Raw genomic sequence first — 25,351 nt, forward strand, 5'->3', positions numbered from 1 at the left:
GCGGACACACACACGTACCCTTGTTCCTGTGTGTGTTTTGTCTGTTTTATGTTCATTTTAATCCATTTGAATCCAAACACCTTTGTTTCTGTATGTCTATGTCTGTTTTGTGTATGTGCATGTATATACATATGTATAAATTAAGGTACCATTAAGAAAGTTAGAGTGAATCTTGTAATTTTAGAATCTATGAATAAGTTGCTTTTCTTTCTGAATTATTTTGTATTGATAAATTGCTGTAGTTATTAATAAATCTAGATTTCTTACTAAATCATTGCCATGTCAATACTTTCATCCGCGACAAAGGACTTTTTGATGATTTCCACAAATCTGTTATGTATCTGAATGGAAAAAGCACAGGAGGAAGAAAACACAACCTGAAATTATTAATTCTCTGTTTTTCTTAAGTTGTAGCTTGGCAGCAGTACAAAAAGTAATTCATTTTTCTGTTAGCAAGAGGACAACATCTGAACCGAAACAAACACTGCATGTTCCATACTGAGACAAAATTATCAAAACCCTCAAATTTTCCAGTGTCTTCAATTGTTTATGGAATTTAGAGTATTAACACACTCCATTTACTAAAGAGTAATGTTTTCCTTTGCACTGTTTCTGAAATCTTGCTCTAAGTCTGGGTAACAGTTTTTAATGGTCATTTAATTTCCACAGTGCATGGTAAATTTATTTATGTCTAGTGATTAAATGATGCAATTACTACATTATTTTGCAAAACACAGTTAGAGAGATTAGAGGCACAGTCGAGGCACAGCCAGAGGAGGGTTTTGTACAAGCACAGTGTGACGTTTGGTGACGTTGTATGGGTTCTGTAAATTATATACATATAGGTTTTAATTATTTTATTATATTTACTTCGCAAAATATCCTTAAAATATATTTCACAAATGCGATTAATGAGCTCACGTACTGTTCAAGTGAAGTTTAAAGGCAGATAAAATGGGGAAGACGAAGGTCAACTGACTGTGTGACTTCCTGAATTAAGAGTTGGGTAATAACACTGTCACCTGACAAAGCTGTACCATGAGAAACATACTTTCATCACTGTATATTGACTCTACTCAAACACATTTATTAGTGTACTAGACATAGCTATATTAGACTGTAAAATCAATGCATATATTACAGCCAATAAATCAATATTTACAGTGTAAATACTTCTGTCTAGTTTTCAATCCTTGATTCAGTGATTTCCTGGATGCTAATATTTACAGGGTTTTTTATATTCAAGTTTTAAGGTTCATGATACTAAGGCTTCCAAGACTAAATTTTTGTTTGTTATAATGGCAGAAAGAGAGGCTCAAGTGCTTTAGTTATGATTTCCAAATACCACAATTTTTCAGCCAGTCTCACACAGGCAGCCCAATTGTCATTTGCTCTTCCTTAATGCTTATAAAATCCTACTCAACTATAAGGCCATCACGCTGAGCTGTGGTCATAATCGTAAAAAGTAGTTCTATGGCATGGTCAGAAAGCATAGGAAAAAAAAAAGACAAAAATAACACAAAGAAAAAGACAAAAAGAAAAAGGAAAATAAGATAAGAAAAAAAAAAAGAAATTAACTGTGGGAAAAAGAAATGAACTGTGAGAGGATATATTTGTTTAGTAAACTTTAAAACAGACTGAGTGAACCTTTTAAAGGAAGTTCCCATTTGTTAAAGAGAGGTAAAGACACACAAGAATAAGTAAGTCAATGCCAAGAAAGCTTCCAAAAGACTTTCATATGCAAAGAATATTTCGGCTCCGTTAAGCTCTCATGAACTAAGGAATACTATTTTTCCTTTATTGTACAAAAGCATTTTCTCAGAGGGAAGTGATCCCAAAGAAAAAGTGGCCTCCAGTTGAGTGTCTGTGCAGGCAACACATCAAGAAAAGACTTTTGTGTGCAACATAAAAATATTTTTTTTGTATTTTAAAATATTAATTTCTGCATATATTAAAGAAATGAGAAGGGCTGCCCTGCTATCACAGAACTGTGTGTGAAGTGAGGTGCTATGCATATACACTGTCAAGGAGATTTATAAGGCAGTTTGGCCAAGTGGAAGTTCCCGGGCACATACATTTCAGAGAGCTGGCTGCTTTTGGTTTCCAGAAAGTAATCCCAGGGTGTAGTGCAACTGATAAGAAGACTTAACGGCTTTTTCAGTGGGCAAACACTGACATCCTTCTGTCATTGTTAACAGGGCAGCAAATGAGCATGCCAGGCTCAGAAATACTGAAAGGTGGGATGGGAAATAAGAACCAGAGCACGCTTTTGTAACAGATATTTTAACTTCAGGTTTTGCTTACCAGAAAAAAAGAACAAACAGGAACAGAAAAATAAAAAAAGGACCTGCACAGAACTGGAGAGTCTTTGACTTGGACATGAGCATGAACCCGACCATGAACAGACTTTTACTTAAAGCCAGAGGATACTTGAATGTCTTGAGGAAATATCATTGATATAAATATGGGAGTTGCATAATTTTGGACAAAATTTGTCTTTTAAATGTGTTTAAATCTATCCAGATGGACTATCTACTGCGTGTATTTCGTAGAGTAGCAATTTGTGTGATGACTGCCGGTTATGGTGTCTCAGAAATGACCTGTGCCTGTCTGAGGTCCTCATGCTCACCACTCAGGCCCACTGCTCACATTACTTTGCTACTGACTTGCAGAAAACAGACTCTACAACTCAGAGAAAGTTATAAAGCAGGTATGTTTACTCTGGCGCCAGAGTGCAAAGGAATTTCTCCTCAAAGCTTGCACACCCACCGCACATTTTACGAAAAACTTATAGAGTGTGGATATACATATTCATTGGATGACACAATACAAATATCCATATGCGTGAGTAAGGCAGGTTGGTTCTAGAGGCTGGTGTCAGCAGTTGATGTTCTCTTTGCCCTGCGCGTTGCCTCCTTGTGGGTGTCCCCGGGGCTCTTTGGGAGGAAGGCTCACAGTCTCTCTCACCTGGTACTTTTCCCCAGAGCATGCCCAGATTCTCTTGGCCAATTTCTTGAATAACAAGAGTGTTTTTCAGCCAGTTTACTCATTCTATCTTATCTAAGAGAACCAAAGGTACTTCTACAATCCATATATAGCTATCTTTACTCATTACCAAAACCCAACTAGTTAGAGCACATCTGTTTCCCAAGGACAAAACCATGATATTTTGCTGAACACTGCAGTTCTTGGTAGATTTTCACAGTAAACTGCTTTGTTTTGATGAACACAGTAGTCCTTGCTAAAATTCCACAGAACAGTCGGGGCAAGCAGGATTCTTAGTAATAATCAAAAATACTATATGTAATTCTACAAGTTGCTATAAGTAAGTTGCTAAGCAGTTTGCTATAGGTAAATAAGTCTCAAAACAAGTAATCCTTTCTCTGTATCACTACCACACTGCAGATCTGAAGGTGAGATGAGAAACCAGTTGCTATTCCTTCTACCCAGAGGCAACTGGCTCATTTTTTCCCTGAAGAGTTTGAATGAAATGGTAGCTACTCTTTCCATTTCCTCTCTTGCTCAATAGCAGTCCCTGTTTAGATTAGACCTAGAGTTTTTAGGTTAAGCTTAGTCTGTATTTAAAAATAAATTTAAAAGGACAAATTGTATTTCATATTGTACAGCTGCTAAACTGAGAAATGGAAGTTATTCTACCTGAGCAAACCGCATCAGCCCACTGGTATTTTTGGTGTCTGCCACCTTAATACCTGACCTTTTTCTACCGTCTTCATTAGAAATGCTTATCTTGTTTTTCCTCTTTCCAGAATTAAAAGCTATAAAGTAAAAAAAAAAAAAAAAAAAAAAAAAAACTTGCATGTTTTATTTCCACAGCAGTTTCAGAAGCCCCAGCTGTGGACTGCAATCCTGTTATGCCCTGCAATGTACAGATAGAGCATTCCTACCTCATGGAGCCAATCATTCAGTTTAGGACAAGACAAGCACATCAGCAGGTAACAGAACATAGAGCATTTCAGAGCAGATGCACATGACAGGTCAGATTACTTCTTATTATATTGAACCCTTACATTTTTTAGTTATAGGTCTAACCTCCGTCTCTCTTTAGTCCACTAACAATGCTAAATACTTACTTTCTCTCTGCCTTATCCTTTTTATACTCCTCTACCTCTGTGGAGTTGAATACTTCCCAAGACAAAGTTATGAAGTAACTTTGGTAAGAGCAATTCTAGCTGTATAAGATGTTGCTGAGTCCTGCCAACTGGGTCTGCTCCAGAAAAAGGACAAGGAATTAATTGTCACATCTTATCAACCAACAAAATCCACCAGCACCCATCACCAGAACACAGCAACACAGCCAAAGCCTTGTTCCTAGAATGTAGTAGTTCATCAGAATCCTTCCTCCCACCTCAGTATTTCATATCAGGTAGGAAATGAGAACCATTTATGTATTAGCACCTGTGTTTTCTCTTGGTCAGAGAAATCGGTTAATGCTCTTTTGATCTGAGTATTCTTTTGTCAGTTGCATTGCAGTTTCTTGTTTATGAAATACAGAGACACGACAGCTTATTAAAAGAAATAATAATTGTAAAACCGCTTTACAGCTGCCCTCATTATAACTACCCACAATAAGCTTGATGGAAAAAATAAATTCTGATCATCTGTCACATCCCATCATCTTATAGATTTACTCTCTAGTTTATTTCTGCTGTTACTTACAGAGGATGTGGCAATATATCTTGATTTGGAGTCTGATGGTGAAGTAGATGCAGCATAAAAAATTGCATTTGAGTTTGAAAGCCCAGTTCTTCAAGGCAGAATAAAACCAACATAGCAATCTCTTTAGGTTAGTGGAAACATGGACCCTGTGGACCCCATGACACACTTCAATTCCCCATCAAGTGGTATTTTTCCTTAAATTTGGGATCTATTTGAAGATCACAGTCTTTAATAGAGAAGCAGGTAAAAACACTTTAGCTCAGGCAGAGTACTGATTTCAACTTTTATTTCCCTAGCAATGCTGAGGACTAGGCAAGAATTACAATTCAAACAAAACCCACCCTGTTCGCATAGATCACACTTTCTTTATAGATTTAGCCTGTCTCCAGAGTTGCACCAGCCTAATGGAGGAAAGTTTTTAAACTGAGAGTGTTCTTAAGTAGTTGAGTGAAGAAATCCTTAAGTCTATTTAAGCCTAGGCTGTAGCTGTTGAGTTTTTGAGAACAGTGGCAGTTCTGCAGTGGTTCTTGATGTCAGCAGTGCAGAGAAACCACTTCAGATAAAATCAGGTTTCAAACAAATTTCAGTCAGCCATGTAAATGTCATTGCTGTTCTGACAGCACCGTTATCAGGCATGATATTATTAGTCATAGCATCACACACAAACATGTCTAGTTTGCCAATGTGTTGGGTGGGGTATCTCATCATCCTGCCTGCTGCTGAAGATCTTAGATGTAATGGAGCCAGGAATACCTGCTCCGTACTCTTCTTCCACAGGTACTATGAGAAGAAAGAACCCAACCCAGGGCTCAAAAAAACTGTGGTTCAAGTCAGACTGAAAGAATCTGTACCCAGTTGCTAAGACTAGGTGCCTAAGTGCTAGGTAGATTAACTAAGCTGTAACTCCTTGGATCATTGTGCAATGGAGCAGGAAGAGAGAGAGTTCAGGGCCATAGTCTGAAGTTGGCTGTACTAGCTCTCCAAAACAGGGTTGTGAACATGACAGAAACAGAGAGTGAGCCTCATTTTTAGAGACTATGACTAAGTGAAGTACATTGATGAGACATTAAAAGCACAGCAGAACACATACAGGGCTTTAGAAAACATTGTGCTAGTCTCTCTTTTAAATTAGCGCATTTTAGTGTGTGCTTAACACAGGACTTTGAACCTCAAATTAAAGTGAAATGGAACCATCACTTTGCAGCAGCCTCTTCCAGAGGAAATAACCACCAAAACTGGCTAGAAGTAAAGGCCCAGGATTCTCTTCAAGTTCTGTTATTAGGCAGATGGTTTTCATTATATACTGAACAGTTAAACAGTTAAAAACGAGATGATACTGGACACTAGAATGTGTGCTGAGGTTAATTACAAAGATCTTTTTTGTTTTAAAGCTATCAAAATAACCATGAAGAAGAAAAAGCAGAAGTCTGCCTGCCATGGAAAATCCTTATAGGGTTTGTTGTTTCCCAAGTGGTACAGAAGCAGAGATGATATACAAGATGCATAGGTGTCAGACTCCTGTTGACGGAGTAGGACAATCAGTGGGAGCTCTGAAAATGTTCTGCTGGCTCACAGACACTGTCAGCCATAGGTCATGATAAATTGAGTGTAGTCTTCAACTGCCAGATGTTGGAAATTACCATGTTAGCATACGAAATATGACCAGCTGTTAATATGGCAGCATTCTTTGCTGGTAGGAACCACATTTCATCAAAAATGTATTGATAGTATTGTAATGACAATATGATTTGGACACTATTAAACTGTGACTTGGTGGCAATCTCTTCATTTAGTGGTTTTCCTTTAACAGTTTCCTGAATACTCTACATCTCCTCATTGTGCTTAAATAGAGAAGTAACCAGTAATATATGGAAAGACCAAAATTTACTGTACTCACAGCACTGGTGCATAACTGAGAGCTTCCTTGCTGAGAGACCTGGGTCGAAGGTCGTTACCCCTTTTACTGATTATTACTTTCTTGTGCAGGGAACAGAGTTAGAGGGCTTGTGGAAATCCAGTCTCATTTGTTATCCTCAAAGGAATATGGCACATTGCAGTATAGGAAACAAATCTGTAATAATTATTTTCAGAACAAAGACTATCAAGATTTTTAAAGTGACTGAACTTTAAGAAGGAAGGAAGAGAAGAAATCCAATATATACATAAATGTAATGAGATGTACTTTAGCAAATAGTTTCTCTCATACAGGGTATGCTTACAGTGCAGTGATTACAGTGGATTTCAGACAGCAGTATATTCACTGCAGAAGGGCACTCAGGGCAGGTTACAGAACAGCCCAGGAAAGAGGATTCACACCAAAGAGTGAGCCATTGCTGAGAGGTAACTGGAGAGGTAGCTTTGCAAGCTGTAGTCACTACAGCATAGACAGAGCCAGAGCATAAGCCATGCTGTATGGCCTCAAAGATTTTATTACAGAATATTGAGTAACAAGACAGTCACACATTTAGACTATGCAAATTGTTCTCAAGGGCTCTGGGAAAGCCAGTCTGTGTCTGCTGCAATGCCCAAGTGCAAGCTGTAACAAATCTCTTGAGCAGTGAAGTTGTTTCTTGCTGGCAAGATGATCTAACCTCCAGCTAAACTATGAAAAATCATTAACAGAAGATGAAATAACCCTGGTACATAAACACATTCACATTTCGGATATCTGCTTTGAGTATTCAGCAGTCCTTGGATGACTGCTGTTAGCTTTGCTGTCAATACTCTTCACCTCTGTTCAGATCTTGGAAGCCAGGTTTTACTTAAATATTCAGTTTTGATTTTTCCTTCAGCGATTTTTTTAGAAAGTTTTAGAGCTGGCAAAAGTGGAACAAGTGTTAACCCTCCCATCCCCTCCAAGCATCCCTCCTCCACTAGTTAGACAATAATTGTACATAATAATAATAATACATGTAGCTTCATTTAAACCTAGTATTTCACTGTGCATAGGAGACTACGTTCTCTGGAAGACTTTTGATAGTGTGTGAATGAATTAACACTAAAAGCCACTTTACACAGCAATATAATCCTTTCTGGCAAACCACTGTGGCTATGATGTGGTCAGCATTGATGATAGTTTCAAAGATCAAGACTCCATTCTATGTGTAGTACTATTTGGTAGACAGTAGTCTGTTTGGTCAAACGATTACCACCATGTGCATTTTCTCTCTACCTTCTGCTATTTATACATGGGCTGTCTGAAGAAAGATTTTTGCTGGAGAACATTGTTCAGTCTGGAAGAATTTTCGAAGGATGATAATACATCCTTTATTATCTCTGGACATGGAGGGAAGTGTTGAAGACAGTCATCTAAAATGACATGCCTTCCAAATTCAGACTCCTTGCAGTGTTTTGTTAGTGACCAAACATTCACAGATTTCTTGAAACCAATCTTTTTTTCTTGTATATTGTCTGACTGACATAATACTGACAGGAAATTAATGTAATCCATCCTTCAGCAGCAAATTAACATATTGTTTTCAGTTTCATAGGTATGTAGACATATATTATTTATGATGTCATCCTTTTAGTTCTGAATGTCAAAGTAGATGGTGGATCCTTGTCTTGTTCTAGACTTTCCAGTTCCCCTGTTTTGTGGGATTTGCTCATCTGCTGCATTGAATACAATAGTTGCAGTGGATTTGTCATCTTTTCCTCTTGATTCATTGCGAAAAGTATCAAGTGATTCATAAAGTGTAGACACAACCTTAAAAAAGCAAAGAAAACGCCAGTCAAAATAACTTCTACCCATAAAACCTATTTAAAATGAACTTCTACCCAAGACACATCTATCACAGCCTGAGGGAAGAGAGAAACACAGGCCCTGGAGTTATAATTTCAGAGGGAATGAATGTCTCAGTACTACCACTGAAAGGCAAAGTCTTCCTATGTTTGGATTTAATTCTCTTAGTTAATTAGGTACCAGCTGCAAAGTACTAATTTAGAATACCGAAGATGTCAAGTTCCAGTATCAACCAGGTTCTATGAAATCTGAAATGGCAAAGCTTTTTTATCCCCTTAATCATTTAACTTCAATATTTCCAAAAAGCTTTATCACACTGTTCCTTCTAGATGGATGCCCTTTTCAAGCAGTAAAGTAGCAAACTGCTGCAGTATTCAGATGTTATTCTGGACTGTGCACATGTAGGATTTGGGATCTTCAGCTAAATCCTTTAGCAAAACCTGAGAGTTAAAGATCTCCCTGAAATGTGCACAAAGCTCACAGACATATCAAATCAAATTCGCAAGCTGACATGGCATAAAAAAAATGAAAAGGTGGAAGTCATGAAGTGGTAGCTCTTTGTCTTCACATTTATACTTTCCTGTGGTGGTTTACTATTCTTGTTTTAACGAAGGATGTTCAGAACTGAGAGAGATACCTGCTGGCTGGGTGTCAAACAGAAGGCATGGTAGGTATGGCCAACTAATCTGGATGACGCTTCTATGCATTTTTGCACAACTAGAGCCCCTTGGGATTGTGCTTTTTTTGTGGTGTCATGAGCTGAAAGTTTGCATTTAATGCTACAGCAGTGCTTAGATTTGGACTGGAACCTGCAGAACTCAGCAATGAAAAAAATCATCAACTGCTCCAAGGATTCCCTCAAGGGCCAAATTCCCCTGCAGCTAGCAGCACTGTCTGGGAAACACTCCATGGGCATCTCAACTCAGGAAATATGGGATGAATCTCCAGAAAGACTTAGAGACAACTGCTATACAGTAAAAGCACAGCCAGAGAGGCCAGCCTTGCCATGAGGATGTTCACTCTCAGGTTAAACTAACTTAGATGCTTGGATCTATGTGTTGTCACCTGACCTAATTGCTCGGTGTGGTTATGACATACAATACAGGTGAGAATAAAATCCATTCCTTGATTCAAGTTTTGTGATACAAAATTGCCTTTGCAACCCCAAGAATTGGAAAAAAATGACATAAATTGGAAACTGTAAGTAGCCTTGCAGAGGTGTACAAAACCTTCACCTTTGCTGTTCTAGAAATGGTGCCTAAACATACCCAGAATGTACAGCAAATTTCCAAGATAACAAAAAAGTGTAAGCAACATAAAAAACTAGCATCAACTTCTTACTTACTTTTTCACAACAGAAAAAAAAAACCAACCCAGAAACCAAAACACAAACCTGATCATGTTCTGTAACACAATTGAAAGGCAATGCGTGCAGCTCCAGAGACACCATAATATTTGCTCATGACTACTGGCTTCATTTGTTTGAAATATAGTGGCCATGCACATTGTATATACTGACTTTACTAATCTACTGGATCTCTTGAATGATTTATAAGATCCAATTATGCTTTAACACTTAAAATGATACCGCTGTGAAATCACTCTTTCTGCTTTCATTAAAATAGTAAAAAGGTCTGTTACATGAAAGAAAACACTGGACCTATATCATGACATGTCACTGTGGCTAACAGCTGGTAAATTATAAAGCAGCAACAAACGACCTTTTATAATTATATTCACACATTCTCTGGATGAGTCCTGTTGTCCATACAAACCCCGAGCAGTTAATGGCTACTAATGAACCCTTCACTCTGCACCACCTGTAAAGCTTGCTTTCTCATTCTCAACCTTGTTTTCTTCTGTCTTCATTAAATATTAACAAGCAGAAGAGTTATCCATTTATAACTAGTAATTAGAATATTTTATTACTATAACCAGAACATCTCATGAGTTGTACTTTTAAAATTTTCTACTATGGCAAGTCCCAGCTTCAGTGGGAATCTACATATTACAGAGAATGAATTTTCCCAGCTATACATGTTGGATTTTTAGAATGATGACCATTGCACAATATAAGATAGATACTGTTTTACTACCTACATCCTGATATTCTCTCTCACCATGATTTCAGTACCAGTATGACCAAATGAAGATTGAATCCAGATTCTCTAACAGGAGAATTCAGGAATCTGTAAGATCAATAACTGTGACTATGGGCTTTGGCATTTTACATCACCTGTGTGGCTTGTCCAAGCCTGTCCAGCTGGCTGTAATGAAAGTAGCACCTGCCTATGCAAGAGTTAAATTAGAGCTTCCTTTCCATGCTCATTTTATGTTTTAATGTAATTAAAAGATTAATAACTTCCTGGGAAAAGGAGCTTGCCTGAAATCTGCTACCTGCTCTCAGCAAGTGTTGCCCTGTGAGTTGAAGATGGCCCAAGCCCCTTGACCTTGACATACAATTATATGTAAGGGGACTTTATTGCCATTTTTTACTTCCACACTTCTTTCACTCAAGCTCTATACTGATAGAGCTTTTCACTGCCCTCTCCTCCAGTCAATTTTAGAATGTCCTTAAATATAACAACAGAATCCAATACTTCCCTACTATATAAATATCTTTTTCCTCATTTCCAAGTGTTGCCTCTTGCAAGAAAACTTTTTTTTAATTTTCTTTGCCTTAAACCTTTTTCATGTGTGGCAAGATGCCATCCTAGGAACAGCAGCTTGTTTTGTGCTTTCCATTCAGCACACTCCCTAGTGCCCCATTTTGAAAGTCCTTCTTTCATAGGAAGAGCCTTTTTATAAACCACTTACCCATCCAGCAGAATTACATGATGAGTTTTCCCCAGCTGCTTCATTGGTGGGTTCATTTGTCCCATGAAGTTCTGAAACCTCAAGCATCTGCTCCTCCCGATGCCTTCTGGCGAGTTGTGCAGAACCTTAGCAAAAACCAAGGTACAGTCACTGCTTGCTCACTGTCCATCTCCAGAGTCACAGTGGTACCCTACCAGAGCTCCATGAAGCTCTGAAATGGAGAGTGCAGAGTCCTTGTGTAGCTAGGTTTGATGACAGGCGCTAGAGCAGCATTCAGCTTGCAGATGAAATTAACTATCTTCACGTTTCCAAACAGCCCTCATGCGATGGAGAGCCGGTCAACAGAGTTTGTGCCATGAAAGCTGATCAAGAGAACTGATCAGCTCACCCTTAAGTAAACACCTAAACCAGATCATACCAAGCAGTTGCCTGTGTGGACTCCAGTGACTGAAATAGAAGCTTAGGGACTTCACTTGTCTAAATCCCCTCCCCCTGCTTTTTTAATCTGCAAGTTGAATTGCATCTCAAGTCATAGATACTGCACCTATATCCCCAGCAGTTCACAAACTAAGCCTCACGTTCCAACCATAATTCTCATTCTACAGTTACTTAGGAGGGTGCCTTAGGTTATGTCACTGTTCTGTACCCACTGCCCACAGATGTCCTACATTTATGCTTGTCCTGTACCCTTGCCATTCACTGTTTTTTTTCTTGTGACTTTTTCCATCCTTCATTTCAGGATTTTTGCAAAAACCAAAACCTAATACTTAGTTAAAAAAATTCACAGCTTGAAAAACAGCTCAGAACAAAGTCCCCAAGGCCGGGTCTCTCAAATGTCACTTCCAGGTGTCACTACCAGGAGTAAGACCATGATGCAGAGCTAAGTTTTGGCTCCTCACTTTTTCAGTCTGCTGAGAAATTATCAGAATTTATATCCTTCACTATGCTAGCCAGGTCAAGATCTTCAGCCTAAGTGATCATTCTTCTTGGAAAGGTAAATAATGGAGGTAAATAGCTGCAAGAACACTTGAACTACAGGCTGCGCCTCTGATCCCTCCTCTCAGCTTGAGGTGTCCCTAGCAGATCAGGACCAGGTGAGCAAGTATTATACACTGAAATTCCTCTTAGTGATGCCTCTTAAGTGCACCTATCTGGCCATCTCAGAACAAACACCTAAATTAGAGAGTATGTGTTAATGGAAATATTGTCACTCACCAGCAAGTTTTGAGTGCTGTTTCTTTTTGTAGCAAAGATACAAGCTTCCCACTACCACTAAGAAAGGAATGACGGTCCATATTGCCAAGTCTCTTTTTTTCAATGAGTGAGCTTCTGCAATTATATATTTTAAATGAAGTTATGTACTATACAAAGATACAATAGAAGAACAACACCATAGCAAAAAAAAAAAAAAAAAAAAGGTAAAATTAAAAGTAACTTCAGGAGTGAATCAGTCCATCCTCCCAACCAGGTGCAAGGTCATCTATAAAAAAAGTTATATAAAAAAGTTATATAAAAAGTTTACCATTTCTGAGGGATGCATGCCTGATGAACAGTAACATCAGTCCCTCCTATAGCTCCTGCAGTTTGACAGTTTTCCCCCTCTGGTGTCTCCTTTCTGCTTGTACTTTAAGGCTATTACTACTTGACCAAGTAAGAGATCAATCACTCAACTCATTTTAGAAGCTCAGATTATTTTATCTCTCTAACAGTTTTACATTAATTTATCCCATTTTGAACAGTACTTCATTCATTCTCTGCCACTGACGTTTTCTAAATCTGTGATCATTTTTGTGCCTTCCTTTGGACTACCAGTTAGCCAATAGTGTAAAATAGTGTCCAAAACTGGACTGTGCTGGATGAATGTACAGGTTACTTCCCATGAGTTCTCCAGTTGAAATACGAGACATATTTGTTAATGTTAAAGGTCTAGTCAGAGCTAGTCCTCTAGTCTTTCTCTACAGTTTAGAAGTAGAGAGAGAGAGGCAGAGATCATCAAGTAGTGATGCGGTGTCTTGAGACAATCGTGTAACAAGCAAAGTAAATTATTTTCTATGTATGTCACATTCTTTTCATAATTTAAGGTAAAACATACCTCACTGCTATTGCTGAAAAATTTAATTGTGTTTGAATACTCATTGTATTAATGTTTTTCAATGCTTAATACAGAATTAGGATCTTAAATTGCTCCCTTGTAAAGTTTACCCTATAACAAAGTAAGGAGACACAGTCTACATAAAATATTCTGTCACAACAACTTTATGGACACAAATCCTTATAAATATAGAGCCCATACTGCTCTATCTTCCATATTGATGTATCTCCCGCTTTTTATTAAGAACTTGTAATAAAAAGAGAAAATGGTTAGTAAAGGGTACATATTACAGGACAGAGTAACCATGTGATTGTTTCAGCTGCTCCTTCCCACAAGGCAGATTCATTCACTGTCTCACATCCAGCCTACCAAATCCCTTCTGAGAAGGAACTGTGTTTGGGTCTCCTATGAAATACACAGCTGATGCACAGCTTTTTTGTAAAATAATCTCTATTAGCAAACCCTTATAGAGAAAAACCAAACACTACACTGGGGGTATTAAGGCAGAGGTCTTAATTGTCATTAAGAGCCGTTCAGGTTCTCTCTGTGTTTCATCCTGACATCCATAGCATTGAGGGCGGGATGTGGGAGAGGGAGGAAATGTATAAAATAGTTCAAACTGAAGAATCTTTATAGTGACAAGTTGAAGAGCACACATATCTGCTTGCTAGCTTACCTTTCTCTTCAACAATCACTGTTGTCCCATTTCCACACACTTTCTTACAGAAAGGTATTTCAATAATTATCTCACAGTAGTAAAATCCAGTGTCATTTACATTGGCAGATTTTATCACTAGCACATCCTTGCTTTCACGGGTGATGTTTGATACATAAAAAAGTTCTGATGATATAGTTTTGGTGATGTTCTCTTTATTCACAAGATACCAGCTTACTCTATACCTCTCGATAGATTTTTCCCAAATACAGGTGATTTCAGTGTAGTCTCCGGTTGATAGATATATTTTCTCTGGTGTCTGGATGACTGTTAAATTATTGCAACTTGTACCTAGTGGAGAAATACACACAGGTTTAAAAGTTAAAGCAGCAAAGAGATGATATTACAGCTGTAATGTCTGCAATCACAGTATTTAAAATAATACTGTAAAATCAGTATGATTACTTCTAATCTGGTGTGCTAAAGCCCTCCATCATTGTTGGTGTGCAATAAATGATCATTTGTGTGCTCGCTGATATGCTTATTTTTTATTTTCAGTAAAAAGCTTTCATAATAGAGGTAGAGTCTGAAGCATATTAAACAATTTAAAGATAAAGAATGACCAAAGGGAGTCATCCAGAATGATTCATTAGTGATGAAAGACTCATCAAGATGAATGAAAAAATCCACTACGACTTTTGTTCACTGTGTTGTTCTTGTCCTGTACTGCCTCTAATTAGTGACAAATGCACAGCATTTCTGAGGTGGGGTCTTTAATTTTGTTTAAACTTCTTTCATTAAGTTTTTGCTGATAAGTAGTTTATAGCATCAATTTAATTTCCTTAGTTTAATAAGTAGACAATATGCCACAGAGATCAGAGTTGTCTCATCAGGTCTGTTGCATGGTTTTTAGCTAAGGCTGACTCGGATAGCATTAGAGGAAACCGAACCTTTTACTCTTTTCCTGCTTTGAATCTCTTTATCACTCACTATCCACATGCTAAGCGATCTACATGAGATATTGTGCAACACTGTTCAAAATATTTTATTCAGAAGTGAAGCCACTATGTGAATATCACAAAACTTTTTTTTAATTCTAATGACATTGACGCTCATCACTAAAGTGCTAATCCTATAAAAGCCATTCCCATGACTGCTGAGACCATTAGTTTCATAAGATGCATAAAGACTTATAACTTCCTTTTTTTCTAGAATTTACATTATTAAAGAACTACTCATAATGAGAGCAAACTGCATGATTTTATTCCAAATTTTATCCTGTTTGTAACTCAGGCATATTTCACACCAACATGTAAGTAATGGGATTATTTTGCCCCTGTCTGGTCCTAAAATGGCATCTGATGAGTTTTATGAGAATTATGCAAATAAACTTTCTTCCTTTTCGCTTAGAAAAACAGACATATTCTTCATACTGAAAGGAGTTAGGCAACTCTATTTTTCCCACAATGCAGCCCTTGACAACTTGCAGAGAACAATATGAACAGTATAGGCGTAATATAAACAGCAGAAAAAATAAGGGAAAGAATTGATGTAGTGTGTAAATGACAATTTAGAAGCTGTTCAAATGTCAAAGAACTAATCACTAATTTCAGTTTTTCTGTTCGTTTGGTTTGTTAAGACAGTTGTGCTATAAGCTGTGCTACATTTCCATTTTGTGACTTATACTGTCTTTCTGAAAGATATTACTGAAAAATCTTTTTGCCCTTGCTTAATTTCTTAATCTTTCCCTCTTCTTTGTTCTATTTTTAAATTTATACTGAACACCTTCAGTATTATCCAGTGGAATTTGTATTGAATAAGAAACATGAAACCTTATCTGCTTTGTATTTCCATACTTACATGATCTAGAACAAAACTTCCTTGGCATTTAAAAATTCTACATTCAGTGTTTGTCACAATAAATATTCAAGTCTGAAGGTCTAAGAAAAATGGTGCTTTCATTAATGTAACATCATCTTGCATGTCAAAGTATACAATTTGTTCCTCTACACTTTTCCTACAACAATCTGTTTGTGAAGAGGCTTTCTGATTCCCCATTCATTTTAATACAGTTAACATTCTCCTTGTCTCACACAGAATTCTGTTTGAGGTGGATGTACTGCAAGAAGGTTTTTAAATCCAGCTCAAGAATTACAGGTGACTAACTATAAACAAAACAAAGAAAATAAATGGCACTTACCGAAGAAGCCAAAACACATTGTTAAAAGAAGTTCCAGTGAAAATACAATCATCACGCAGAATTATTAGCACTTGCATCAAGGTGTCTTTGCTGAAGGTTGGTGAAACAACAAATGAAAGCGTGTCAGGTTTAGAGGTTAACTTCCTCTTCCCTCATGTGGTGAAGATGATAGAAACCTACAAGCAACCCAAATTTACCCTACACTCTTTGAAACTGCTGTCATAGACATGCCTGTTTTAGAGCCCAGCCATCCTGTCTGAAATCAGAACATTTCTTCTTTAAATTTTAAATTGTGTCCTAACTGGTTACCTTTCAACACTAGATTAGCCTCTCTTCTGATATGACACAAAGAACTGCTTTTCTGTACTGAAAGTTGTCTCGTGAATGTTTGCTATTGCAAATTTGGAAATCTTGCCTTTAAAGGCATTTTATGAAAACAAGACTTTAGCTACTGTGTACATGCTTGTCAGCAGCCTCTTCCAGCCAAGCTGATGAATCTCATCCAAAGACAAAGTGACTATGATTGTACATAGATTATATTGATACCAAGTATTACTCCTTTCTTTATCACAAATTTCATTATCTTGATGAAATCTTGACTAATTTTTTCCCTTCTGTGAGAGGTATTTTCCTACTTTTGCCTCAACAGTAGTACAGCTCCATTGGCAGAAGCAATGGAGGAAGATCACACTTGCAATAGCCCCAGCATTCCACACGCCAGTGGGAAACATTCTAGGACACCACCTCGTGCATGCAATGTGTCCCACCATTACATCTAGGGTGAAGTTGCATTAATGCAATAACAGTGCCACGTATATTAACTAAGGCTTGTTTCAATAAGATTATAAGTAGGGGTTAAATAAAATGATCTACAGTTAAGTCATCAGGGACAATGCTGAAAGTAACTTGTCTTCAGTTATCTTAAAAAATTCTACAACTATAGATAACTTTATGCTGTTTAATGTTCTCCAGTACTGATTTTTGGCTCCAACCCAGAATCACTTACATTGCCTGACCAGAGAAGTGGAAGACAAAACATTGCTTTCATTTTCTCAATTTATCATCTTATTGCCTGGACAGATGTCTCAAATGCAAAGGTACTAGGCCTGATGAAATCGTCCCACAGACATGTTCAGTTGGATAAAATCAAAACTGCAACGACAGAACTTAAAAAGAATTAAAAAAAAATCGGATAGAACGTGCTGAGAACATGAATCAGTTAAATTAAGAACTTGATAAGAACCTGCCAACTACAGAATTTCCTAGAACTAACATCAGGTTTTAGCAGTACTGGGCAGGCATCCAGAACAGCTGAACTGCAATTTGTACGGAAGACAGTCACATTTAAAGCTAAAAGCATCCTTTCCATTTGTCAGCAACAAGCATGATGCATCAGCTCACCTGCTTCTCAGTGTCTACCCTAGAAGTAGTTCCCACCGTTGTTTAGATTGCCAAGTAAAATAAAAATGAGACAATAGCAAAGATAAAAGTTATATAGTGTTATAGGCTATCCCCATTTCTGATGGTGCCTAGCTGATTCGGTTATCACCTTTAAGAGTTAGTGAGGACATAACAAATACCTTTAAATTCAAGTAAATGAAAGAATATATTAAAGCAAATAATTTAGACATAAGGATATTATTTAATTATATTAAATAATTCTGTTAGCATTGACATCCGTGCTATCTTTGGTACTACTGATCAAAGATGTAGAATAAATGAAGTATGCATGTGTAAATTAAAGAGAAAAAACTGTTTTCTTTTATATTTAAATATCTACATTTTTGCATTTAGTGTTGAGTTATGCAGTTGGCAGCTCCAGCATACAGAATATCTTGTCTGGAAAGCAGGTGAAATTTTTTCAGTAGTGCTGATAGCAGCTTATATTTACTCTGAAAGATACTTTGGTTGTAATCCAAAGCACGCACTGTCAGAGATGGAATGAGCTAGCACACAGAAAAAGGGGTTGGGGAAAAAAGTGTGTTTTTAGCCCTGGTTACTTCATTGTACCGTTTTACAACACAACCCCACAAACTCTCATTACAGTACTACTTGAGTGGGTAGAAAAATATGGTGACATAATTTCTTAAACCAGTTTTGCTGCCAGGATAAGCCCATCACGCAAAACGACGATGTGGGTCAGGAAAGTGTCTACAACAGAAAGATCCTTTTAAGTTTTGTTTTCTTTCTCCAACTTGATCTTAGTTAACCTTGGAAAATGCATCAATGAATTTGGATTCTGTAAATGTGTAACTTTACTTATTGGTGTGCTTGAGATGACTGCAGAGCAGCTGCTCAGCGCAGGGGTACTCTGTTCTTGGAGGCAGTGGTAGTTATAAGCATCATCTGGATGCTTTGCACAAACTTGTCTTCCCAAAACTTTTCTCCATGGCATTCAAAGAACACCCGTGGAGTCATACTGAAAAATACACTTGAAATTTTTAAACAAAGAGAACCTCCACCTGCTTCCTCCTCCTTCCTGTATGTCAGGCTTGCTTGAGAGCTTCTAACACAAGCATTAATGAGACAGCAGCATTTTTGAGGTGTTACTGTCAGCTGTCAAAGTTTATTCATCTACAGCAGCATTGAAGAGACTATGTGTGAAACCCAAGTGAGTTTGTAATTATGCTGCACTGGAGTAAGAAAATGGAGCAAAAACTGTTTACATTTATTTGTTGTGAAAATTTAATCTGAAATTTTCATAGGCAAAACAAAATTCTGAAGTACTAAGTCAAAGACATGTTATCAGATTCTTTTTGTAAGTTTTAATTCACATTTGCCTTTTCAAGATCTTCAAATCATAACAAAGACTTCAGAAAGTTGCAGATGTGCCAAAAGAAAGTTCTGGTGAAAATGGAAATTTGACTTCTGTTGTGCCTAACTCACGAATCTTCCCCTCTTCCAACTCAAACACAAGGTGGAAAGCACACTATCACTTGGGCTTTTTATCCAGTACCTAACTTCAGTGTAACTGACTTCATAATTTCTCATGACAGTTAATGGCATTCTATGTCTTCTGTATGATACATACACATTATTAATTTTGTCTAGCTACGACACAAAACCCCCCACCAAAACCTTAATTTGATATTGACTGTAAGACTCTTCTTGGCACACTTATTTATTAGCACAGAGAAAACACTCCTAATTTATTTTAATCTGTGAATAATAAATTACGTCTCAGTAGCAAAAACAGCTCCACAACACAAATGGACTGACAAAACAAATATCCAACTGTGGATACCACAATTACTTTTAAAATTATTTTTAAGAGTGATTCTTTTACCTGCTCTAGTAAATAAAGAAGTGAACTGCAAAAAAGTCCTTTCAAAATAGCAGCTATGTAATTTTTACACGATAGAAAAAAAAATGGTCAGAGTACTGGCACCAATACATTCATCAGCAGGACTTTCTCAAACAAGATAAATGCCATCATGAAAGGGGAACCATTTTCTTTTGCTTTAATTTAGGTTTGCACCCAATTTAATGTAAAATAAAGGTTATGAATTAACTTTTCCTAGAAAGCAAAAAACCTAACAAAAAAATTATTTCTCTTGTGAGTCCAAAGAACTAGAATATACATTTCAGCAATGTGGATGTAACTAGGAGTATTTGAGATAGAATGGGGCAATAGGAAGGAAAGTGGAGTATAACAAACCCAACCATGTGTATGCCAAGTAGAGGGAAAATCTGGCATCTTCAGTGGTTGGAAATATCTTCCTCTCTACTTTGCAACTGAGGCTCACATTTTTGCTACCCAAGCCATATCAGACGCTGAGCAATGCTAGAGCCAGCAGAGCCTAGAGCCAACAGAGAAAACATGACAAAGTGGCCTGGGGCACTGGCAAAGGAGATGGTAAAAGAGGGGTTACTGAGAGCCACTCTTTGTCTCTGGACATAAACAGGACTCCTCCAGCTCTCAAGGACATTCATGTTTCTACTCCTCAAAATTACATACAATGATGGAACAAATATAATTTGGCTTTTCCAGGCAAGATCTCCCACAGGACCCTGAACAGCAGCATCTTGGAAGGTCTGCAGCCAGAAGCTCTGGACAAAATAAACTGTTAACAGGAGACTCTGCATTTTGGACTTTTATCAGTTTCACCCTGACTGCTTGTCACTTCCTCTCCTTCCCCTGCACCAAAGTGCTCTACTGCCTCCTCCTAGCTCTTCCCCTCTATAACTGCTATTTCCTTAACTCCAACCAAAATTAAAAACAAAGCTGATTTACCATAGCACAAATATGCTGCATGCATGCATGACTTTTTCCTCTGCTTACAACATTACATCACCCTTGTTTCTTTTGTGTGTCCAATCTGATGCATTTAAGTACAGAGTGGCCTGATTTCTATCAAGTCTTGATGTAGCACTGCAATATTTCTATCCTGACACATGTGAGGGAAAAGAAAAGAATAATTATTAAATGAGAGATTTGAATGCCTGCAGGCTTCCATTTGCTTGGGCTGAGATATCTCAGGAAAAAGAACATATAAAATATGCAACAACATCTTCTTCTAGCAGGAATGCCATGCTTTTTACAGATCACAGTCTTGGATGCCTCCAGTGCAATACAAGATTTGACTCTGGCAAATTATTCCCTCATGACCAATTGCACTGAAATAACTCCAGATAAAATATTCTGCGGGTTTTGGGTGGGTTTTTTTTAGATTTTTAAATCAGAAATTCTCCACAAATCGAAGACACACACACACCCCCTCCCCATATATCAGCTGATAATGAGGTATTCCTGTGTACAGAAGGTTTTTGTAGGATTTGTTCTAACAAAGCCTACTATAAATATATCAGCCTGACATCTGGGAAAGCAGTGCCCAGAGTTAGCAGCTGTAGGATTCTTTACTGCTCGGCCAGGATTGACCATGCAATTGCCCACTGAAGATATAGTTCAATCTTTGTAATCTACCAGCATGACTTGCTGTTAACTAGCACATGTATTAGCGGATACCACTTCAGTCACAAAAATATGAATTGTAATCATACCACTGTGTAATCTACAGTATACCCATTATACTACGTAGTATAACCACAGAGGGAATGAGAAAGATGTACAAGCAAGGAAAATGACTCAGCTGAACACATTTAATTTCCCAAACACATCCACAAAACAAAACAAAAAATAGTTGTCATCATGCTTTACTGCATCCTAGTTACAGTGCTATATACTTTGCCTTTGGGCTTAATGTTGCAAGAAAATGGCTTAACTGTAGCAGGGCAGACTAGATTAGCATATCAGTAAATATTTACAGCCAAGTATAAAAAATAACCAATAGAAAATATGAAACAACCTTCTTTGTCCAATAACAATGTGGCAGTTTCTGCAGTGATTTTAATGAGATGCAACCAGTCAGCATACACAGGCTGTCTAAATGGAAAAACTGACCACTAGCGCAGCTCCTCCAGCATAACTATTTCTCAATAGCTATTCTGGAAGAGCTCTTTTCACTGTTTCCTTTGTTCTTGAACAGTGTCTCCACATGGAAAAAATTATTGAACAGCTGAAGTAAATTAGAACAACTACCACAGCAAAATGTCATTTTTACCTGATTCTCGATCTGGAATTATTGACTGTAAAGTCACCTATTTTCCTCTTCTAAACCTATGTATTTCCTCTTTCAGTTTTACATTTCACTGGTCAGAAATACAGTTTTGTAGAGTGTTGCACCAAGCATAATTCATCATTACCATTGCAGTGAAGTGACTGACTTGATTCTCATCTCAGCTATTTTTACAGTGAATAAGTAAAATGAGTAGAGCTGTCCATAGCATGTGAACAGAATCAAATTCTCTACAAAAGCTCTACATTGTTTAGAGCTAACAAGAAAAATAGAGAAATGCAACTTTTATTTTGGACATAAATACATACCAGTTATTAGGAAAGCTAACTGCTGTCCAAGTTTCCTTCTGCTGCTGCTGAATCAGATTTTCCTAGAATTTGCACTTAGTGTAAGTTTAACCCCTCAACACAGTCCTCCATAATTAACTTCAATGTGATGCTAATGAAACATTTCTTGTTACCACAGTGCACATTCTTTGAGCCTGAGAAGTATGAAGTTCATGGTATCATAAGAATGGTGTTCCTGCTTCAGGTTATGTGATGACAGTTACTGGCCATGTGGCAGTACAACTTCTGTTGACAGAATAGCTCCAGTTTACCCAGAACACAAGACTGAACATCCACCACCATGATACTATGAAGTAAAGCCAACCAGTTCTGAGCCTTAAGAGACAAAATTTACAACTTAGTCAAAGGAATACAAACAGTATCATACATTCAATTTCAGTTTAGAGCAAAGCAGAAACTTTGCAGTTGTTGTCCAAAGTCAAAGTAGCTGAAACGTGAGAGGCATTCCTCTTTGCATGTGGAAACAGAACATAATTTAGTAAATTAGTATATTCTGTGATCTGGAAGTCATCTCCTCTAACAATAAAAGCCTTAAGAGAAGACTCTTAAGATCATCACTAATTAGAAAGACTGAAGGACTAATATGACTTTGCCAGTGCTCCACAGTGATGCATCATAGGAGCAACCACTTTAAAACGACCCACATCAAGCACAAAAATGTTCAATGTGCTTGCACTGCAACATCAAGGTATTTTTTTGAATTGAACATGTTTGAGACAAAAAAGATGTGTAAATAATTAACCAATAAAAATACCTACAACTCAGGCCAACAGTTTAATTAAGAGTTTATTCCAAAATGACTATTTCTTTCATTAACAACAGTAGAATGTTTTTCAAGATTACCAGTCAGATCTTGAAACAAAAATTGGAAGCTATTACATATTCGTTCCTGAAATACAATGTCAGACTTTATTGACCTTGAAAGTATATAAAGAAAGTCCTTATTTCTTTTGGGTGAACAGTTGCTATACAGTTTTCTGAGGAGTCTGTGCTGTTGGAGAATCCTGCAAAACACAAAAACATTGGTAAGTTTTTAAAGAAGCAGCTTTACTCAAATATACATATTATTCTATCTCAACAGTTTTAAGTCATCCCTTCCTTAAAAGCTGGTGTTTGAGCAGATTCTCCTCCTTAAAGCTGTAAGTAGTGTGGAGTCTAAGATGCACCCATTCATAATATTAAAATATACAACAATTCATCTATTTTTCACACACCTTCTCACACAGAAAATGTGAAACAGCTCTGCAGTCATGCACCTTTTCTTCATCACGAGTAAAGAGCAAGCAAGTTCCTAGCTGCAGGTCAAGTAGAGCTCTAAACTCTCACCTAGCTCAGCCCAAAACCTCTGCAAGCTTTTTACAAGGCACATACATGGATGTAAATGACAGTAAGAATGTCCAAGCAACTAACTGGACTGAGAAATGAAATTAGGTCACTCACCACAGTCAACTTGAGTGTCAGCCCTAACTTGAATCATATCCACACAGTACTTCAAGCTGATTAAAGTGGAGATTTTTAACTGCACTCGTCTGTTTTTTTGCAGCACAAGCATAAGCTTAGATTAACACAACTCAACAGCATCTTGCAAAAATCAATCTGTGTCTCAAATGTGAATTCATAAAAGTAGCTATTTCTATCTGAACAAAGATAAAAAGCTTGAAATCTTCCTGGAGTTAACACTTCTAGGCAAAACAAGCCATCAGAGAAATACAGCAGTCTAGTACTTGCAGGGAATCTGCTAAATGTTACTGCTTGCAGGCTCTGCCAGATGCAAGGTCTGTCATATAGAAGAATAATACATTTTTAATTTTGCAAATATTTTAATTTTTCTAATTAGACCATCCATCGAGCTTCAACAGCCAATAACAATAGAGACACCAACCACCTTATTCCACCTACCTTTGCTTGGATATTGCACAGTCTTCCATTTCCACCGCTTCAAAGTGTTTACATCCCAGATGCCTGTGAGTGATCGCTCTTCCACTAGCACCACTGATCCTAATCCCTTTAGCAAAGACTATCAGTAAAGAAAACACAAGGAACAACCCACAGTTTATTGACAATAGCATCACACTCACCGGTCAAGTACACAGTTAGTTCACCTACAGATTCACCACACTTCAAACTGAGAAGCTGAGGTGCTGTACCTTTCTCTGTGTTGTAGCAGTCCAGAGCCTACTAATCTCTCCATTCAAGAACTGAAACTCACACTGCACTTTTAAAAACAAACCAGAAAACTCTACACGTTGTTCCCCATGTGATATTTTGATTTTGATGACAGAAACATTTTAAAAGAATAAACCTGTGCCATTTATTATAAAACATTCTACGTCTATATGAAAGAGCAAATAAATAAGAAAGTGAAAATACACAGTTCATGATGGAAATGATCAAAGTTTCAACAACTTGCAAAAATAAAACTACAGAGGAAAAAAATGTTTTCTTTAATCCTGTCCACATTTTATTAACTATAGGTACAATTTCCAATAACTGAAGAAACAGCAAAACAGATTTTCACTCTCTGCACTGATTAAGGTACTGCAGGAAGTGTTACACAACTAAGAGCTCAACAGAGCAGATTTTCATGCTGTGTCTATAGCAACTTCATCTGAAGTAACAGCTCCTGCAAAGTTCAGTAAGAGTAAGACCTGCTTTCCTCTAAGGTTAAAGTTATACTAGTATTTTCATATCCATCTTTTGTGCAGTCTCTAGCACACGGGATGTTTCATCCCAGAACCAGTTCTCTTTGGAACAAAACCACCTCAAGTGGTATTCTGTCTCAAAGGATTAAATTTTACCTTCAGATTTACCATCACAGGTTGAGACAGCACAGGATCCTCTCCAACTTCATACAAGTGCCTGATTCTCAGCAGGACACGACTGAAGTCTGCATCACCTTGCTTCTGTTTCCCTTTAAGATTAAACAAAATGTGAACATTTTCTTACTTTAAAAATAAAACCAATTTACAGTGCTTTTTTTTCCTTTATCTTTATATGCTCATAATTTGAATTTAATTCCCATTTTTTTAAAATTAGCAAGAGCACTAACAGCAAGAAATACCCAGCTCCCACTGTTGACAGGAATGACACTAACAGGCATGATGAGCTCATGAAGGAGAAATATTTTACTATGAGTAAAGCAATCATACAGTACAATTAACTTTCTTGAAAGAGGAATTTGACACTTTGAATAAATAAAAATATAGCCATAGAAGATAAAAAGAAAAGAAAACCAGCTTCTTCAA

General features: G+C 37.3%; 2 protein-coding genes across 2 annotated transcripts in view; both read right to left on the minus strand.

Moving 5' to 3' along the window:
• Window positions 1-8,022: 8,022 nt before the first annotated feature.
• LOC113479174 lies at window positions 8,023-16,202 on the minus strand. The gene is made up of 5 exons (XM_026846921.1): window positions 16,184-16,202; window positions 14,005-14,334; window positions 12,452-12,565; window positions 11,237-11,361; window positions 8,023-8,383 (listed from the first exon to the last, which is right to left on the minus strand). The coding sequence occupies exons 1-5, from the start codon at window positions 16,200-16,202 to the stop codon at window positions 8,204-8,206; spliced, it is 768 nt and encodes a 255-aa protein (XP_026702722.1). The 3' UTR covers window positions 8,023-8,203.
• Window positions 16,203-20,933: 4,731 nt separating this feature from the next.
• The window catches only part of MAN2B2 (mannosidase alpha class 2B member 2), a gene marked incomplete at its 5' end in the record, with an annotated part of 36,257 nt that continues 31,839 nt past the window's right edge, over window positions 20,934-25,351 (minus strand). Inside the window, 3 exons of the mRNA XM_026846922.1 lie at window positions 20,934-23,110; window positions 24,006-24,123; window positions 24,905-25,017. Coding sequence (XP_026702723.1) covers window positions 23,016-23,110; window positions 24,006-24,123; window positions 24,905-25,017 — 326 coding nt within the window. The remainder of the gene's footprint in view (window positions 23,111-24,005; window positions 24,124-24,904; window positions 25,018-25,351) is intronic.

This window comes from Athene cunicularia, assembly GCF_003259725.1.
Source record: "Athene cunicularia isolate RWA chromosome 4 unlocalized genomic scaffold, athCun1 chr4_part1, whole genome shotgun sequence".
NCBI classification, from domain to species: Eukaryota; Metazoa; Chordata; class Aves; order Strigiformes; family Strigidae; genus Athene; species Athene cunicularia.

Bases quoted from the DNA above. Each gene is read 5' to 3' on its own strand.
- LOC113479174 (XM_026846921.1), bottom strand. The intron at 12,566-14,004 runs GTAAGCTAGCAA...ATATAATTGCAG, and splicing joins AGTGATTGTTGAAGAGAAAG to AAGCTCACTCATTGAAAAAA. The intron at 11,362-12,451 runs GTGAGTGACAAT...GTTTTTGCTAAG, and splicing joins ACAGCACTCAAAACTTGCTG to GTTCTGCACAACTCGCCAGA.